We start from the raw sequence: 20,313 nt of genomic DNA, 5'->3' as shown, positions 1-20,313 counted from the left end.
AGTCCTCAAACATTATTACCTTTACAGCCGGATCCTTGCCCAGGTAGATTTTCTTTAATTTTTTCGTTTGGCAAGTCGAGGAATCCTAACTGGTAATTAATATCAGTTCTGAACTAGTGAAGTTGCTAGTTGAGGTAGCGACTATATCTAAAGCAATTACTTTCCCTCTTTCCTATTTTTCAGCGTGCTTAATAAATACAGTTAGAGTAATAAATACTATCAGTCGAGTGATTTTACTTGGCTTGTGAAACAATGATGTATAATTAGTGACCAACAGGATCGAATACTATCAAGTATGCTTACTACATGCAAGTTAAACTGCTATACTCCAGTGTTTACAATTCGAAACCTGATGCATTGTCATAAATTTTAATAACAAAAGCATACTTCTAACCTATTTTTAAGATGTGATAAAATTCTCAAACGGTATACTTTCAAATAATTCCAACGCTGTTTTATTAGTGTCTTCGTCTTTCCAAGATATTATTGAAATCACAAGCATTCAGTTTCCTGTATATAGCTTTGTAAAGCTTTGTTTACCAACGCAGTCATTCTTTAAATAGTTCGACACACGACTTCGCATAATTAAATCTTCAATATCCTCAAGGAGATTGGTCTTTGTAATCCGTGCATGGTTTCTTTTTGTAAGAAGTGAACCCAACTTTGACCTCCCAGTGGTCAATATAGAATAATAAAGCCAAAACTATAAAGAGAACCAGAATGACAGAGCCATTAAGAGATGCTACTCTAACCTAACCCTGAAGTTACATCGATAAAGCTGAGATTTAGTCTTGAATCAAAACACTTAAATTCAATATATCACCATAATCATGAAGACGTCCATCTTAATCCTGGTGCTTCTTGTCTTTTTAACAATTTTGATGTCTTTTCCCGAAGAGAGTAATGCAGTTGTGTTTGTGCTTAGCCAGGGAAAGATTCGTACAGCTGGTCGCTTCAGAGGCAACAAACTCAGGAAGAAAAATATGAAAGGTTTGCCGAAAAGACTTCGAAGAAAGAAAAAGCGCCAGCAACGTTCTCAAAAATATCGCGAGGTTCGACACTGGCTAAGGCGGTTTAAACAAAAGGTAAGAAGTTTCATCAAGTGTCGAGTGTCTCTTTCTACGGCAAAATTAACACATTCTTATCAATTTCTCACGTTGTTGTTTACATGGTGAAAGAAATGCTAACTATAGCCAAACAAGGAGAGTCAGTGACTATAAAGACTAGCTTAATCCTTCACGAATGACGTTTCACATCTCTAAGCCACATACAAGCTGCAATACAAAAACGAATGCAGCTACTTTTGTTGTTTATAGTTAATCAAAAGACTTAATACCTAGCTTTTTGATCAATTTCAAAAACAGTTTGTTCTAATCCAATTATTTCTTCAAAGAGATGTTCTAGCATTGAGGGAAAAAAGTAGTATTTTTATCAACTTCACCATTCCACTTCAGTGAGCTTTGAATTCAAACCTCTCGCATGCATATTTATTAAACTATGAAATGAAATGTCAAATAAAAAATAAAAAAAAACATAGCATTTTGTATTCCAAAAGTTTTTGCAACTTTTTGCATAATATTGTATTTGACTGACAACGAATTAGTCTCACATTACATGGTGATTTGGAATTCATCTTATTGATAATAAAGTTTCATCTTAACATATCGCGGTAGTGGTTTTGAAGAAAATCAAACAATTCGAATAAAGAAGTGTACATGTAAATTATTTCTTAATCATGACCCCTTTACAATCAAGCCTTAAGAATAAAGCATATCAGTACACACACAAGCACAAGCAGATCTTGGTAAATAGATGCGATTAGGTTGACGAATATACAGGAATTCACGTATTCCTAAATTATTATTAAGTGGCAATAATGTTAAAATATTTTGCATACGCACCTGCGTACTCAAATCAAGTCATTGACGATTTAATAATTATGTGACTAAATCTAGTAAATCTATTGATACTTACGTACTTGAGGAAAACCTAGATTTGTTTAAGCCTCAATCGTTCATCAGAATTCGATTTCACTGGCAGCCTGCACAAGTTGGAAAAATAATCTTGACAAATACCTATCTCCTTGAAAAGACATCGTTAAACATCGACAATAGAACGCTTGTATCATGAGGAAGGTATACAATCGGTATACAAGAATAGCCGGAACAACCCTAAACAATATTTGACATTTCTTTAACAACGCAGGAGGAGAAATTCTTACTTTCAATTCCCCAAGGGATTAGTTTCTTTTCTTTTTATCCAAATATTGAACTGTTTGCCTGATTTTATATATATATTTTAAAGCTGAATCTTAACGCCCAACGCGCTCAAGATTTTTCTAGAATTAGTCATCATTTCAACCGCTATCCAACCTTATCCAAAGTCTGCTTCTATTTCATATGATACTTATACTAACACCACCCTTAGAAATGAAGTAGAAGAACTCTCGCATTTAGTTATTCTATATAAATAGATTAATGTTGATCGTGAGTGTACTTTGATAATTAATATTCATAGACGGATTTTCAAGACTTGACCCAATATTTGGATGCAAAACCAATGACGTTTGAAAAATTTGTTTTGACTTGGAAGCTTTGGTCTTGTTAACAGTTTGCACTTAGTGTAGACAACTAGAAGCAAGTTCTAGTTAGTGTAAAACTATAGGATAGCAGGGCATGCGCAGTTACTAGAACACAGTAGCTGGCCAGTGATATTCTTAGCAAAAAGTTTTTTTTAAATGCATGTTTCTGGCGACAAAGTGCCCGATATACGATTTACATCCTCAAGAATTGCCCCGCATGTCATACGTTTTGGTGGAATATAGCTCAAAACTAACATTCTTCACAAATTAAAATCGGAATAAGATCGCTCATAATAGCAGATGTTAGAGTTACACACTATCGCTTTTAAATAATTGTTCATTTGGGTCAGTTTCTATACATCGCTTTGGCCAAAATGCCTCAACTCGAAACAATGTGACGTCATAGAAAACGGACGCACAAACTGTGTGCAGTTGTAAACCACGCTGGGATTGGCAGAACACGAGAAAAAAGTTAGGAGAAGCGTAGTTGCGTATATTCCAAAATGACCGCAGAAAGTTTGAATTAGAACATTAGTTTGAATCAAATATTTCTACTTAATTAAAGGGAGGAGAATGGAAGAAAGAGAGAGCTATTTTTCTTTTGAAGTGCATGCAAATTTCCTTAATTAACGACGATTTGGATATTGAATTCAAAAATATGATGCTGTAAAGTCTACAATACCCAATCTTAAGAGCATATGATGTTCACGGTATTGAAGAATTGCACCAGAAAATTTAAATATATTTCAGTTTTCCAAGAATTTCGCCGTTTGATTCCTGAGTTATGAATTATAAATGAATATTTTTGATGGCATAACGAGGGTTCTGATGTTGTCATAGTAACGTCGTACGTATTTTTTTCATGTTCATTGTGATCTTTGAATTATGGTCTTTTGCTTTCCGGATTTACTTGCTGTGTATGTGTCAAATCATCAAGTAGAGAATATTTTGCGAAAGTTCGCTCAAAATGGCCGAAACGTATGTTGGTTATATAATAGTCGCTTTGCAATTTCTAAGTTGACTATCTCGGCAACGAAAAGACATATCAAATACTATCAATGATAAAGGGCTTTCAAATAGTAAAGGCATCCTGTAGACAGGAGGTGCACTCTATAAAATTAATTCTATTGCTGTAAAACTGGATATATTTTTTTAATGTGGCATCAACAATTATTTAGCATGTGGTCTTCTATCTTTGTGTCAATTTTCATGCTTGTAAACAAAAATTACACAATTGTACAATTTGTATACAATATTTTTGCACTATAAGCCAGCTGACCTATTTATCTTAAAAATATATTTTTTCCGAGCTGCACAAGCGCTTTCAAAAGTATCGCAAGCTCAGAATCGAAAATGAGACATTTTCGGGTAAGAATTGTCGCGTGCTATGTGCTATGTAAAACACATGAAAACCTTGGAATTATGTTAATGTTGAAATATTTGAAGTTTTTTAGTTCGTGACTGAGCAGTATTATTACTTTTTAACAACAGATTAAAAATTTTCTTCAAGGGTTTAGAAATCGCCTATTTAATAAATAGACATTAGTTTTTATGTGTGTCCTATCATAGTTAATGGAGCTGAATGGTTGGGAAACCTTTTGTTCTAGCTTTTTGTTCAACTTATCCTTTGTTATATGACGTTGACCCTGCACAGAGAAAGAAACGTTGCTCCGTTTCTTCATAGTATTCGGGAATATGGAAATTTTTAACCCTAAAAAACGTTCTACTATTACTAATACTCTAATACTATTTGTTACTTAATCCTATATGATTAATACAAATTGTTTATTGAAAAGGAAATTGCCTTTTTTTCATGCTTTCTTATTTATCATCTTGTAACTTAACTGTAACTCGAACGAAAGTTTTCACTTTCAAAATGTTCATACATGAAAATAATAAGGAAATGTGTATTTTCAGCCATACTTGCTTTGGTCCATTGTGCAGGGTCAGTATCACGTGATGGTACGGTTCAACCTCAAACGCAAAACAATAGCTGTGTTCTATGGAGTTTCCAAACCATTCCGCCCCATTAACTATTGAAGAAATAGAAAATGCGCGCGCCTGCTGTGTGCTGTCATAAAGCACTCGGGGGTTGACAAAACACGAGAGAAGTATTAGGAGAAGCACGACGCGTAGCGGAGTGCTTCTAGACACTTCACGAGTGTTCTGCCAATCCCCAAGTGCTTTATGACTGCACACAGCACAGCAAGCAAGTTTTTTCTTTCTTTTATAAAATACAAATTACAATAATAGATAGGAATGAAGCAACGGAAAGTCCTCGCGCGTGCAATATGCTCTCATAAAGCACGCACTCCAAACCAATCCGAGCGCAACATTCATAACAGTTATTTTATAAATGATATTTTTCCCCAGAGGAAGTGGCTGAAAAGGCTGATGAGAAAAGGTGGAGACAGAAAGTCAAAACAATGAAGAAGAGACGAAAGGAAAAACTAACTGCAAGTGATTAACAAACTTAGTCCTCTTTTTACATCAAGAAGAAAATAATCATAAAACTGAGACTACTACAGATTGCAATCTAAAAATATATGCGAGAAAAACAAGGCAAATAATCGTATGTTGGTCTGTGTGAATGCTCAAACTAAAATGCTTCAGTTAATGACCTATGGTTATTTCACCGACACAACATTAGTTATTTTTAGTAGCAGGCTATGTCAACAATAATCTGAAAAACGTTTAGAAAGGGAGCTTTGAACCCGAAAAACGTGTTTAGACTATGAATGACGCCTTCTAAGAATGCTGTATATAGGGTAACATATGCTGGGTAGGTTTCACTCACACAGTGTGGACGCCGAAAACGCAACTTATTCAGCAATATATATCACTGGTCCAAGGAATCTTTGCATGGTTGACAGTGTATTGGCCGTTTCTTATAGCGCAAGCGTGTTGTGGATGCATGGTTAAAAAGATCCCACATTTTGGGGGCATGCATTTTTTGTTTACTTTCTATCCGGTGTAAAGCGGTGTTTTGAAATTTTTGCTCCGGGATAAGTGACTAGATAAGTGTGAGCATGGCCTGATTTTTATTTTGAGTCATGACCATAAATGTTGAGTTTTAAAAGATTATTAATCAAAAACTTTGTAGTATGTTATTATAAATAAAAATGTTCCTTCCACAATGCTATTTAACATGAAATCCAGTAGAATTCTAAAGTCACCTTTGTTTCAAACACATTTATAACAGATTTTACAATTTTGTATGAAATAAAGAAGCTAGCAAGCAAACTTGCCCAAGCTTGGGCGTAGATCAGTATAAGGCATAAATGGTGCTGGACATAATATTAAGTAAGTCGAACAACGTATAATAACTGAGAAGTATATATATACCTGACACTTCGTACGTTAGTCCTTCGTCACATTAAGATGGGAATTTTGTGTGTTGCATGTTGCAGGTTACTTGTTGCATACCAAGCCCGATCTGCACTATATGGGCGATTCAATAAGAAAAAATGAGGTCACAACAATATTAAATGTTTTTAAACCTTTTTCTTCACGTTTTGGGGGCTTGGGCGGAATGTTTTGCCTATTTCAGACCACGCGCGCATCATTCCCTTGAGAACTATTTCTTTTTTTTGGATGCAAATGGAACAAAAGATCCTAAATTCAAATGAATGACACAGCGACTGAAATGGACAAAAAAGAAAAAAAACCCCTAACGCTAAAGAGGTCTATTGTCTGCTTTTTTCTAAATCAGTGTGTGGTTTTGCACATTGTAACGCTTAATCAAAATATTTTTATTAAAATGCAATGGCTTGTACGTATTATATAGACAAGTGCTGAACTCAAGTGTAATCCAACTTTATTTTATTGTTATTTTTCTAAGGTGTTAATATAAAATTTAGTCAAAGTAAAATAATTATTTGCTTTAGTTTTAAAAAGCGTTAGCTTATAATCCTCATGGGATAAAACTGTAACCGCCAATAACGGCTAAACCTGTTAAATAACATGTTAGATGTAAGAAATATATTAAATAGAATATGGAAATGATAGTCGTTACAGTTTATGTTTTTCATCATGTAAGGGCTGGAAAGAAAGTGGGGATGGGTCATCATTCTTAAGCATGGAAAAAGGGGTGGATTTTGAGAAACCATTTCATACATTGGGGGTTGGCCATGCTATGTAATGCTATATGAAATTGCCTAAATTGAATACAAAGTAAAAAGTTCAGATGATCAGTGATCAATGGTGTGCCACTTGCAATCATGTGCATGGACCAAAGGGTGAGCCACTTTTAATCATGCATGGACCAAAGGTGGACCACTTTTAATCATGTTCATGGACCAAAGGGTGAGCCACTTTTAATCATGTGCATGGACCAAAGGTGGACCACTTTTAATCATGTTCATGGACCAAAGGGTGAGCCACTTTTAATCATGTGCATGGACCAAAGGTGGACCACTTTTAATCATGTTCATGGACCAAAGGGTGAGCCACTTTTAATCATGTGCATGGACCAAAGGTGGACCACTTTTAATCATGTTCATGGACCAAAGGGTGAGCCACTTTTAATCATGTGCATGGACCAAAGGGTGTGCCACTAACATTTGTTTATTATTATTGTCTGATTTTTCCGGCCCACTGTCCCTGTACTTTATGACCAGTCCCTAATGACGTTAGATGTTTCAAAAAGTCTTTTACCGGGTAATGTTTTATTAGTAGGGCAGCAGAGAATATTACCATAGTTGGAAAGACAATTTTGCAATTAGTAAATCGGTGAGTTCTGAAGGAAATAAGTTTAAGACTACCGAAGATTTAATGTTTGAAAAATGTGTATTTTGCCGGTAAAAAAACCTTTGGTGGTGCGTGGGTAACTCTCGCCAACCCCGAATCTTTTCATACAGAATTTCGAATTTTAAAAATTTATATCTTCGCGATTATTGACTGAACTTACTCCCTTCAAATTCACCATTCTACTAATTTTAATTTGGAGTAGTTTCAGTTTCAGAGTTTTAGTTAAACCAACTTCACAATAAGAATTAGTATTTAAAAAGACGACGAAGTGAATTCAGTTCAAATAACTTGAAGGACATTACACCAGTCTTCTAGTTTGCTCGACTGTGTCAAGTGTATTAATAAGAGTCAAGTGATACGGGCCGAGCTTGCGCGAGAAAAACACACATGGCTAGCTATGCCGCATCAAAAGACAAAAAAGTTGCCTGGCCATGGATCGTCTTCTTACCTTTGTCTGGTCAGTGAACTTAGAGAGCTAGCTAGATGGTTTGACTAAAAGACTGGTAACGCCAATTCCAAAACACAAAAAAGAAAAACACCGGATTAACTGCTGATGAATCGCACAACTTGGAACTGAGCGCTACAGACAAACCGTACGTGCGTGATCCATGTTATCGCTACAACCAAAATGAAGAGGTCTGGGTAAATTCTGACTCAAGGTGTACAGGTGTTTTATTTGCAGGAACTTGTGATGGTCTGTAAAAAAGAGAAGAAGACAAATGAATTCTTGGCGTAAATTAGCCATTTGTGAATAGGCCTTGCATTGCATTGTAGATAGATCACAGATGTGAATGACAAAAATGATAACATACGAAAGAATCATGCAGTGCCAAGCTATCAAATATCCCAGATAAGTTTGGCTGCAAAGAAAGCTTTAATTTCTCCTAAAAGATATAATCTAGAATCAATTTAGTAAACACGTACGGACGTATGCTTGTTATAAACGAGTGAATTTTATAGCTTTAAAATGTAAACAAACATACAAACCAGGTTACCAGCAACCACGTTTTTTATTCACACGATGATCGAGTAAATTTAAAAACCAGTTAATATATTATCGATTAATATTTATTAATATAGTAATATGCATTTTTTCATAACTGGAAGCCCGAATTATTTTGCCATGCAAACAAAAATTTTTGATACGTACATACACTCCATGACTTTTATGAAAAGAAAAGAGCATATATACCTCTATATGTAATAACTTTACATTGGGTTTATTTTAAAATGACATTGCCTTATGATCGATTTCTCCTCAAAATACAGATCCATTTTCTCTAGAATGAATTCAAGCACACGATTATCATTGGATTTTTCTTCATTAGTACAAGGGCATGCCATGAATACTTTCCGTCATTAAATGCATACTGATGTACATCATATCTTTCCAGTTTCTTAGAGTGTGGATCATGCTTGAAAACGGTCTTGACTGTTATATTTTTTTCTTATTTGCTTCGATTATAGTTGCATTACGATTATTTCACTTTTTAAGCAGTTTTTTCTTTTGTTTCATTTATATCTGCGTTTTGCTTTAGCAATCCTATAGACTGGAAAGTCTACATCAATCCAGTGTTACAAACGTCGTTGCGTAGTTGAACAGTTTTCTTGCAATTGCACTTTGAATTATTTACATGTGAAATATGCTAATCTTATATTCCGATAGAGCAGCTTGGCTTGCATCCAAGGGGATCCTGCAAATTTAGATAACAAATATGTACCCTTATTTGCTGTTTTAATTTGCAGTCTTATTCTAGTATCATGGTTATTTATCCTAGTTATTACATTGAAAATATAAGTATATTCCAGTAATTATGTTTGTTTACTATCTTAGCTCGATCGCACCGTATTCAACATCATTTCACTATTCCCCCGTCCCCCCCATGTTTCACTAAATACACGCACACACATCAGGTTACACACACTCACATCAGATAACAAACACACGCACCAGGTTACATCAGGTTACAAGCTTACACATCAGGTTAGACACACATCAGATTACACACACACGCATTACGCACATCAGGTCACACACACATCAGATTACACACACACTTATCAGGCTACACCCACACGCATCAGGCTACACCCACACGCATTACACACATCAGGTTACACACTCATCAACTTACACACACACGCATTACACACATCAGGTTACACACACATCAGATTATACACACACGCATCAGGCTACACCCACACACATCAGGTTACACCCACACGCATCAGGCTACATCCCACACGCATCAGGCTACACACACATCAGGTTTAAAAATTATATGTGCAGTGATCAATAATTTTTTTTGAAATTAACCTGCTTTCTTTTTCCTTTCTGAAATAAACATACGTTTATATTTAGAGGCCTATGACGATTTATCGCCTACGATACTACTATACGAGCCGGATAACTTTAGGCGCTTTTGATGGGACACGTACCATAACCGCTCCATATTTGCATGTTCAAAAACAATTTGATTACTCAGTAGCAAACGCTACGAAATTCGGCTGATTTACGTGATTTTGTTTATGCATATATCGATAAAACTTCGAGATTTGATTACAGCATACCTTTTCGACGGGCAAAAATAACACAGGCTAACACTATTTCAAATGACACTATTTCAAATTTCCTGATTTTTTAAAATTTCAAATAGAACCAGCTCGTCTTAGTGCAATGTTTACCCATTTCAAACCACGCGTTAAAAATCAACTTTCTAAACTAGATTCCAATTTGTTCTTAGGAGATATTCTCGATAGGGTTAACCTTCTCATATATACTTTCGTCCTATGATACGTATTCAGGCACAATCGTTAAACAAAGAAAAGACACGTGGTATACACTTGGACGAGTTAAGTCTATTCGAATAAACCCATCCACCTCATATTATTGCTTCCCGAACATATTTTATCAATATGACGTTCTGAAAATAAATGGCACCGATCTGCCTCGGCGTTTGGCTGGCTGTCATGACACAGCATGGGATAGACAATAATCTGATCGCCTGGGATTAGCTCAACGCATGTCTATACAAATGCCGCTTTTTTGAGTCTTATGAAATCCGTTCCCTATTCTTTATTTCCACCCCACTGCACTAGGATCAGTCTCACTCATTACTGTTTTATTAGCCCGATCTATACTTAGAAGTCGATTTGACCTTGATTTTGGCTCTCTTTGGGATTTTCTTCTTGTTAGACGACACTTGCAGGTACGTAAGAATCCTCGTCTAAATTGTTCGCTGAAGAAGTAGTAAAGAATTGGATTGGTGAAGCTATTTGAATACACCAACACTTGTGTGTACGATAGCAGTACCCAGTAGTATCTGAAATAAAGAAGTGCTGGACTCAATCTCTGTTAAACAGTACCGAACACTAGAACGCTAAAGGCGCAAGAAAAGTTTAACAGATTCAGGCCTTTAAAATAGAGGTTTCATATTTTCATTTATAGATACATAGGCTGAGATTGGTTCTGATGCAGTACGAAAATGGACACTGACAAGGCGAATTAGTTATTAGGCTTTGCTCGGAAAAAATGAATCGCGCGCTGAATGTCACACTTACCTATATGTGGATCCTTTTCCAAACTCAAACCACAACCAGACCACGTGGTAAGGAAGATAGCAAATAAAGTAAGCAACTACTACCATGATAAGCATGCGCACAACCTTCCCCTTTGCCTTAGCCACTCTGAATCCCTCTTGGTCACTATTCTCTCGTGCAGCTTTTTCAAGCTTAAAAATAACTATTGCATACCATATTGCCATCAAAGGAAGTGGCATGGCATAAGTAAGCACGAATGAACATGCTGTGTAGACCTGTCGATACTGTTTACTTGGCCATCCAAATTCGTCACACATCCGTCCATGCTTAGGTACTAAAAGGGTTTTCATGATCACCAACACAGGAAGATTCACTAAAAAGGCTAAGAACCAGATGCCAGCTATTATAAACTTAACCTTAGATATACTTATTCGAGGCTCGTAGGGATACGCAATGGACCGGAAACGATCTGTCCAAACAAACAAAAAAAAAAAAAAAAAAAAAAAAAAAAAAAAAAAAAAAAAAAAATTAACCATACTACCTACATAAACGACCCAAGTATGGATTGAAGCCCCCTCATTTACATGCGTATTGTACGCGATGGGACTTTACTTGTGAAACTCCCATTAGGCATACAAGCTCTTAGCTAACTCAGTCTTGATCTTATCAATTGTTATGGATGAAATTATTAATTCAAGATGCAATGAAGACTTTTTTAGGAAGAGAAATATACTTGAGATAAAATTATCTTGGATGCGAAGAAAATAAATAGTCCAATAAGGAGAAAAAGTGTGAATTATTTCGTATGTCTTTGTTATCCTCCTTTAAAACTGTTAAAAGAGACTTTTGAAATTGGCGTATGGTTGCCACAGCTGGTTGGAACCAGCAACAGTAATGGTTGTCAGGATACTAAAACAAAAGCAGATGCACACTTTTTCTATTAAGTAAAAGCTACTAAAGTTCAATCGTCAACTCACCAAAGCTGATAGCTGATAAGGTGGCTACTGACGCCATGATTGTCGTTGCTTGGAAAAAGGGTATTATCTTGCATAGAGCAAGGCCAAAAGGCCAGTAAGTCAGCTCTGCGTACGTCAATGTGAAAGGCAGGCAGATCAAGCCGACGCCGAGATCCGCGATTGAAAGATTACATATAAGATATCCAGTTACTGAAATATAACATATTGATGTAAATTAGTAAGTTTTCATTAAAACATTGCATGAACTATTAGAATATCGATACCAGATTAGTTAAGCATACCAATTAAAAAAAGAAAAAGATGGAATTTAAAGAAGAAGAAGAAAAAAGAAAAAGAAGTGACTTCAATTGACGACCTTTCTAGCTTCGTATGCAATTTGCCCATTTCAGATCACATGACATTTCCTTGAGAATAGTTCTTTTATGACGAACATGTTAATAAAATATCAACACATGAAAGAATCAACTTTCAAGAGTAGCAACACATGGTCTGAAATGTGCACAACAAACAACGAAGCTAAAAAAGCACACTGAGGAAGTTATTTTTATGTCTTTTGTTATTGAAAACTCGTTATTTTGGATAAGAATGACGACACAGAAAGTGCGCGCCCGTGCTATTTGCACTCATAAAGAATGTGCCTCCAGTGCAACCAATCAGAAATCGAGATTTATAATATAAATAATATAATAACATATGATAATAATAGTAATAATAATAATTATTATCATTTATAATATAATCGTCGTTTTTCAGTCGCTGCGCCCAGATTATGGAATACTATACCACTTTCTATTAGGCAGGCGCCCAATATCAGATTAATTAACATTGTAAAGAAAAAGTGAAAAACTTATCTATTTCAAAACGCTTATGATTATAGTTGATATATATTCATATCTATCTATCTATCTATCTATCTATCTATCTATCTATCTATCTATCTATCTATCTATCTATCTATCTATCTATCTATCTATCTATCTATCTATCTATCTATCTATCTATCTATCTATCTATCTATCTATCTGTCTTTAGATTCATGGATGGCCCTAGTGTAACCTAATAATAGATAGCATTTTTCGTACTCTTAAAAACGTGCTATTTCAATCCAAATAGTGTGGATTGACAGATATTGATGCTGTTCCTCCTCCCTAGGAGTCACTCTTTCATTGCTTTCGTTTTCAAATTTTACGAACTTCACAAACCTAGCTATGTTACATTAGGGAACATGGTCGTGGATTCTGCGGTTTCTTAATCGATCAAAAACCCAATATGATAGGAATTCAGGTTAGATCATGCTTAACAATGTCTACTGATGCCCCCAAACATCCACTCAGTATTTAAGTTTCATTAGGAAATCGGGACAAAAATTTCAAGTAAGTTCGTATGAACTTCACTAGGTCCTAGGGTTTGAAGAAATTTCAAAATGATCAAAAAACGAGCATCTTCATGAAAAATTGCAATATCTTTCCACTCTTTTAATGTAGTGCCCCCAAATTCAAGCACTTACATTCTAGATAACTGTACTAGATGTCCTCAAGATTTCATGCAAAAATATTGGGTAGAGTTTGAGTTAGAAGGATTTTCTTGGCCAAAGTTGTCGAAATGTGCGTAACCGAAAAGTAGCTGTTTTGAGCAAATCTAACCATTCCAAGCGGATAATGATAAATTCTTACAAACATTGCGGATAGGAATGGATTTTATACCAGTTGATAATAGGTTTCTTCCGCACACTACACCAAAAGTGGAGGATAAAATAACATAATTCTAGGAAGTTATGATTTTTTATATGTACCCCTGTAAAATGGCGTTCAAGTTACAAATGGGAAAGTTAGGGTTAAGTTGGAATAAAGTTTTCTCCAGGTTCCATTTTGTTCGCGAAACTTAATCTCTTGCCATGAATAGAATCAATTCGGTGAATCCTAATACACAATTGAGTTGCTTTCGCTAATTTGCTTGTTTTGAATTTTTAATCTCCAACATTAAAATAGTACAAAAGGGAACATCGGCGAAAAACACCGAAATTATAGCTTCTTCTACAAGACTTTTTTGTAAGACTTTTTGATGTAGAATTCTAATATGCGCATCACCAACTTGTTAGATGGTTTGTAAGAGTGTAAAATAGTGTTTTGTTTTGCAGAATACGGCGTTTCTCCCTTGTTTTATCCGTCAACATTTAGATACATTATTCGCACGTTTTTGGTGTCATATGTTTGTAATCTTTAATCTGTAACAACTGTACAGCTACTTCTAATAATAACATTAGTTCGTCATTTTTATTATTGCATTCGTTTAAATCGTTTCATCAGTGCATTTGCGCAATTACGTAGGAGGCTCATCGCTTTTTTATGAAAGAAAACGGAGGATGAGCTACATAGTCGTGATTTTTGAATTTTAAAACATTTTACTAAATAACCTTACTTTACAAACTCAAGACAGTCAAGGTGCTGACACAGCACTGCTGCAGCGTGTCTACCCCATGTTGTTGCACGCAATGTTACATGCAACAATTCTGAAGTTGAATCACGCTCTGCTGTTGCAACATTGTGCGCAACAAATGTCATCATGTGAACATGTCTGCAACATTACCTGCAACATTTTGAAATTTCCAGCCAATCAGCTTGCACCAAATTTATAACTGCTGACCAAATATCTTAGCATAGCAGGCTGACACAAGCGATGTTGCATGACATTGTTGCAATGTCACTCCGATTCAAATTTGTTGCTTGCAATGTTGCGTGCAATGTTGCACCGTGTGTCAGCAACTTAAACGCCATTGAAATATTGATGATATCATAAAGGCCATAACTATAATAAGTATAGCTGAAGTTACTTGCACTACTTCAATCGTTTGTTGCATTGCACTGTGTAAAAATACCATTAAACTTCAAGGAAACAAAACACAACCGAACACTACTTTTTTGTGGGATTCAATCAGCTCACTAGACGAGACCTGCTGACGGGGACCAATACAGGCCGAAAAAGCTGTCCACGCTATCTAGTTGAGCTGGCTCATTTTTTACGCGACTTGAAGTTGTGAAAGGCCCATTGGCCTTGTTAAAAATAAATAACAGTCAAAAAACCGGAAATATGAAAATTTCAACTTTGCGTAACATATTCTGGTTTAATTAAAGTTTTTATGGCAACACCGTCAAGCACACCAACCTGACTGTTTTACCCTGCATTCAATCCAAAGTAAGTTTTAGACACTTTGGGCTGCATGATGCTAAGATATTCTATATTTGGTGCTTTGACTCCTCTAATGACGTCATCATTTTCTATATTGAATATCTCACCAACAAAAAGAGATTTTTAGGGGTTTGAAACTGATGTGAGTGATTTGTTTACAAATACACGCACAAGCTGTTTGTACATTGAACGGGAAATTTCTCAATACTGCGCGAGGCGCAGCCAGCAAGTGCGTGTATTTGTAAACAAAACACTAACTTTAAGTCTCTAATACTTTTAATAATGTGAGTACACTGCGATACATGACCTTCGCTGTTTCGGACGATGACAGACCAAACAAATATAAGCAACAATATCAATATCACGACTAAATTAGAAGAAAAACTTTAATAAATCAAATTCAAAATCTGTTAAATAAACCGTAAAAACTGAAAGAAAATAAATTTACGAATAGTTTCATTCAATATTTGAAGAAAATAATCATTCTTCACTGACAAAGCTGCACACACAGCACAGCCACTTCCAAGATATGACTGTGTTTTCGGACTTAACATAGAAAAAGACCCAAGATCTTGAAAATCGACACACTCCAATAAATTTGTCTTTTCTTACTTGATGGTATGTTTTTTAAAGATATTTTCATCCTCTAAAGCACTAGATATTTCAATAACACACAATTTTTATATATCGCCAGACAATACAAAATCACATGATCGATTTTCACCAATGATATGCCAGAATTTTGGACAGTAAACAAAGATTGAATACATATTAAGCGAAAATCTTGTTTTTTTTTTAATGAAGGCTTTCATTAGGCATCCTTTAGGATTTATGTGCACTTTACGTTCACTCACTGAAACACTCGCGTGGCCTTTAGCTTTTACCTTTGCGAGGTTTTATTTGCAGTTGTTCACGTGGTGTTTCCCACAGCGTTGATAGTGCGAAAGAACACAAATCAAATGCATGTCATTTCCCTTAATGCCCTCAATTGAATTATCCATACTCTTGCACGGCTTAATGGTTTAGATAAAATCTTATACCGGGTAAATCTTTCTGAACAGAAGTGATAAAACTATAATTGAGGTTCAATCACGAGAAAATGAAATAAGAGAAGGAATCCCCGCGCCCCACCAGTACTCTTTGTTGCTATTTTTAGAATTTTTGATGCTATTTTTAGAATCATTCATTTGATCGTTTGTTTTTCTGCACGTGCGTACTGCGCGCGCTCTACCCTGTTTACTCATGTTTTCTTGTGGTTTTCCAAACAAAAAACAAAAAGCAAAAAACAACAACAACAACAACAAAAACAACAACAACAACAAAAAACAAACAAAAAAAACAACAACAACAAAAAAACAAAAAACAAAAAACGTGAGCAAACAGCGTAGATCGACTCGTGCACAAAAACAACAAAGGTATGATTCTAAAAATAGCATCAAACGGTGCCTATGATGGTTACAAGCATGAATAGCAGAGATTTCGTTTCTTAGTTCATTTTCTCTTTGTTCGATTGATAAATGTATATCTAATTAAATCAAGGCCGACTTAACGTCTGTAGTGGGACATTATATAATATCGTGCTTTTTCTCGTTTTATAAATACACCAACACGTCCACTATACTATTATACACACTGATAATATAAGCAATGGTCTTTCACCCTCGCAGCTATTACAACCGCTTGATGAAAAAAATATGAAAGTTAAAACATCGAGGAAACCACTAAATAGGTTTCTTAGAAAACATCCATTTATGATGCAGCTCTACTTGTAAACAGCAAATCGTCTGGTTATTAACCATATGATATTAAGGCCAGTAAGTTAGCTGATTGATGGATATTGCAGAAGGTTTGCGAAAAAATGATTAGAGAGAAGCATGTTATTAATATGAGAGAAAAGTAAATCAGTAATTGAAGGATAAACAGCCATAATGAGATGCTATAGGAAGGAAATACATATTTTTTAGTGTATTTTATTATCATATCAGTGAAATAACTCAAGGCAAACCGCAAAAAGGTCGGCAGCACTACCTACTATCAGATGGAAAATGAAATTTTAGAATATTTTTTTATCTTTGATGTTTTATATATAGTAAACTTAGTTTTCTTCTTAAGCTAGCACTAAAAGTTATTCAATTATCATAAGTGGACAAATAGATGGATGGACGGATGGACGGAGGGACGGACGGACGGACGGACAGACTGACGGAACTGAACGGAATGGAATGGAATGGAATGGAATGGAATGGAATTGATGGATGGATGGATGGATGAGTCATGTATAATAGTATAAAAGATTTGTCTGCAAGTGTTTTTTTAAGTCCACAGTAATAACCGACAAAGGGTGTGTGATTATCCACAAGGGAAAATATTGAAAATTCATTAAGGTCTAAGATTGTAATCACATGATATCCTACTGGACAAATACCAAACTATAATTATATTTTAATCAATCGAAATTGCTTTAGTTTTAGTGTAAACTGAAGAAGTCTTGAAACTGAGCAAAACAATTAAACGCTTTCCTTCGTTTATCAAATGAAAATTTTAATGAGACCAAAGCGAGCGGAATCATTTACAGAAACAACGAATTAAAACTCATTAGATTTCTTTCTGCCATCAGCATGAGATTTTATTATTACCTTATCTGATCGATAAAACACAATATCAATACCTAACATCTAAATTCTTATGGAATATTATTAAAAGAACCGCTGTGAACTTTGTAAATAAAGCACACAAAAGTAAATTAAAGAAATAGCGCCATAAACCTATAAGAAACCAGAATTCACATCTGTTTTTGTAAAAATGTCTTATATTTCTAAATTTTGTAACTCACGTTTTTAGGGTAAAGAAAAACCAAAAGGGTATAGGTTTATCAGTGGTTGTCAATGTCAAGAAACATATGCCCCAGGGCCGTAGAATTTTCTAGATTGAGTGATATACGATAAATCTGGTTGACAAAATAACTGAATATATAATGAAAAAAATCAAATCCAAATAGATAATACAGATATTGAATGTTAAAAAAAGTAAAGAGTAAAGCCATTAGGAAGAAAGGTTCATATCACGATAGCTACTAATGAAAGTGCCAAAGGCTTTTAAACCCGATGCCAAGATAAACTTTGCTAGAAATACTTCATTGATTATCTTTGGATTAATTTTACTCAGATTTAACTATACGTCATTAAAAAATAAATATTGCACCTTCAACAATATAAATTCAGCATAAATTAAAAACCATCAACAATGCTTTCTCTAATTTTTAGAATCTGATAAAAAGATATGTGTAGTGGTATTATAGACAATCATTCGATGGTTTATTCTTCACCGCTTCTTATCATGGTTAATGCAAGAAACGACGCTTAAGTAGGGCACTTGACAAACAAGACTAGCAGCATTTTGTGTTAGACAATATAAATAACCATAATGTTTCTATCTGCAGCAAAATACTATATTGATGTCAAGAGCGGATAGACCTTCTCAAATGTGATCGATATCACGACCTCGAGACCAATTTCTTCTGCTCTTTATCACCATTTTTTCTTTTGAAAAACACGCAAGCTTTATAAATAAATAGAGGGTTAACGCTCGTTAGCCTGAACTTTCATTAATATTGCGATATCTTAAAGGATTGTATTTTAAAAGCAATAAAAAAAGAAGCTGAGCTTTCATCGCATCTTTAATTATAGAATCACACAAAGAGGACAGCCGTCTGGTTTTTCATAGTATCGCCATTGCTTAATTTAAGTTTAGCTACTATAGTGTCTTGATTTCTAGCACGCCCGGCAAAAAAACAAACTTAGTTTACTCACCTGAATGAAGTTCTCTTGTACGAAGCACAATAAAGATAACAAAAATGTTCCCTACAACAGTCAATAGAAAGATTATGGCATAAAGAAATAAGCGAAATACATGCGATCCCAATGGTTCTGGATACCATAAACCATTTTCCTCTCCTGGTATAGATGCTACGCTGGAATTTGTAGAGTTGTTCATGGCGATTCGATTTTGGTCCTTTTCTTGCCACTGTTCGTGTTAGTCGAACTTTGAGAAGCGGGTGTTGGTTGTTGCCAGTGTCCTTGGATATATAGAAACCATCTGGGCAATCGATAAGTTATTTGTAATAACCAACTGAGATGCAAAATAGGTTGACGCTATTGAAATCTATATTGCAGCGGCGAAACTTTAGAAAAATAGATTGTTGTATATACAAGTAAGGTAGAATGAGCTATTAGGATTGCCTCTTATGTACTTCTGTAATGTATGTTAGTTGCACTATTTGCTTAAAAAGTTTGTAGTCCTTAATCTTGTTGCCGATGAGAGTCAATTGCTGACAAAATTGTTATCCCAAATGATGTTGTGTCAGAAATATATTGCTGAAACTGTCTCTTTGTGTTAACACCTTTTGTCTCAGTACCGTGACGGAATTCCCATGACATGCAGAGAATTGTTTGACAAATAATTTCCTTCATCACCAATGAATCAAGCTCGTTCCTTGCGAGTCTGAAAGAAGCTTTTAATTAGCGTATTTTGTTTTCCCCAGATCCCTCTCTTGACTACTCAAATTCCAATCATATTAATCCAGGATTTTCACATAGTATGCTTGGATGACGAAACATTAAATCCACACATTTGTACACAGTTTGATTGATTTCCAAATATATCCTACGCAAACAAAGCTAGAAAAAGGTGAAACGGATAGGCCCCAGACAATCTCAATGTGTGGTACGAGAGATATGTCCCGATATATTTAACTAAGCTCATAAATTAGTAAGTAAACTCCGTTTGACTTGAATATCTGTCAGTAACCTGGGCATTGCCGTCTTCTCAGTTTCAATATTCCAAGGATTCTCTCGATGACACATTCGCATGATTTGAGTCCATTTCTCTGTAGACCACCTGACAACTCAAAACAGACAACAGTAGTGTCTGATGGGAAAGCTAAGTGCCAAATAGGGTACGGTTCGGCCAAAAGATGGCCTTTCGAAAAGTCTAATTTACCAAATGTGATAAGCAATGTTAAAATGCAGCTAGCATTTAAGTTTGCACTAAAGTTTCCATTTTTTCCCATTTATGGATATACAGCTATTTCAAAAAATCTTAATAATCCGGAATACTGAATGTGCTATATATTGCGAAATGCTGACAACTCATGTCATTGTGGCAGATAATGACAACAGTCTCTTTTGCAAGCCAAGTGCAGGTATCCAAGATATTCTATATGATATAAGTACGTAATGGTTTTATTTGGATTTAACCTTAAGTCTATTGTTAAGGAAT

General features: G+C 35.2%; 2 protein-coding genes across 5 annotated transcripts; one reads left to right on the top strand and one right to left on the bottom strand.

Annotated features, from left to right (window-relative positions):
• The first annotated feature begins 618 nt into the window (after positions 1-618).
• On the top strand, positions 619-6,583 carry LOC148910530 (uncharacterized). Its single transcript, XM_089031520.1, has 2 exons — positions 619-1,085; positions 4,955-6,583. The coding sequence occupies exons 1-2, from the start codon at positions 831-833 to the stop codon at positions 5,009-5,011; spliced, it is 312 nt and encodes a 103-aa protein (XP_088887646.1). The 5' UTR covers positions 619-830; the 3' UTR covers positions 5,012-6,583.
• Positions 5,741-19,885, bottom strand: LOC116293867 (neuropeptide FF receptor 1). 4 transcript variants are annotated; one of them, XR_016120017.1, is made up of 6 exons: positions 18,846-19,881; positions 11,851-12,039; positions 10,895-11,342; positions 10,492-10,656; positions 8,143-9,024; positions 5,741-8,026 (listed from the first exon to the last, which is right to left on the bottom strand). XR_016120017.1 is itself a non-coding variant. In XM_031701360.2 (5 exons), the coding sequence occupies exons 1-5, from the start codon at positions 19,027-19,029 to the stop codon at positions 7,948-7,950; spliced, it is 1,065 nt and encodes a 354-aa protein (XP_031557220.2). In that variant the 5' UTR covers positions 19,030-19,881; the 3' UTR covers positions 5,741-7,947. The 4 variants fall into 4 exon arrangements, 1 of the variants encoding a protein (XP_031557220.2); XR_016120018.1 differs by having other exon boundaries at positions 8,143-10,656; positions 10,895-11,255; positions 18,846-19,885; XR_016120016.1 differs by having other exon boundaries at positions 8,143-10,656.
• Between the last annotated feature and the right edge of the window lie 428 nt (positions 19,886-20,313).

This window comes from Actinia tenebrosa, unplaced genomic scaffold, assembly GCF_029948245.1.
Source record: "Actinia tenebrosa isolate PJP-AT-01 unplaced genomic scaffold, QUT_ActTen_1.0 PGA_scaffold16__25_contigs__length_10494907, whole genome shotgun sequence".
NCBI lineage: Eukaryota > Metazoa > Cnidaria > Anthozoa > Actiniaria > Actiniidae > Actinia > Actinia tenebrosa.
The sequence above is the reverse complement of the archived record's forward strand: the minus strand, read 5'-3'. Positions and strand labels throughout refer to the sequence as shown.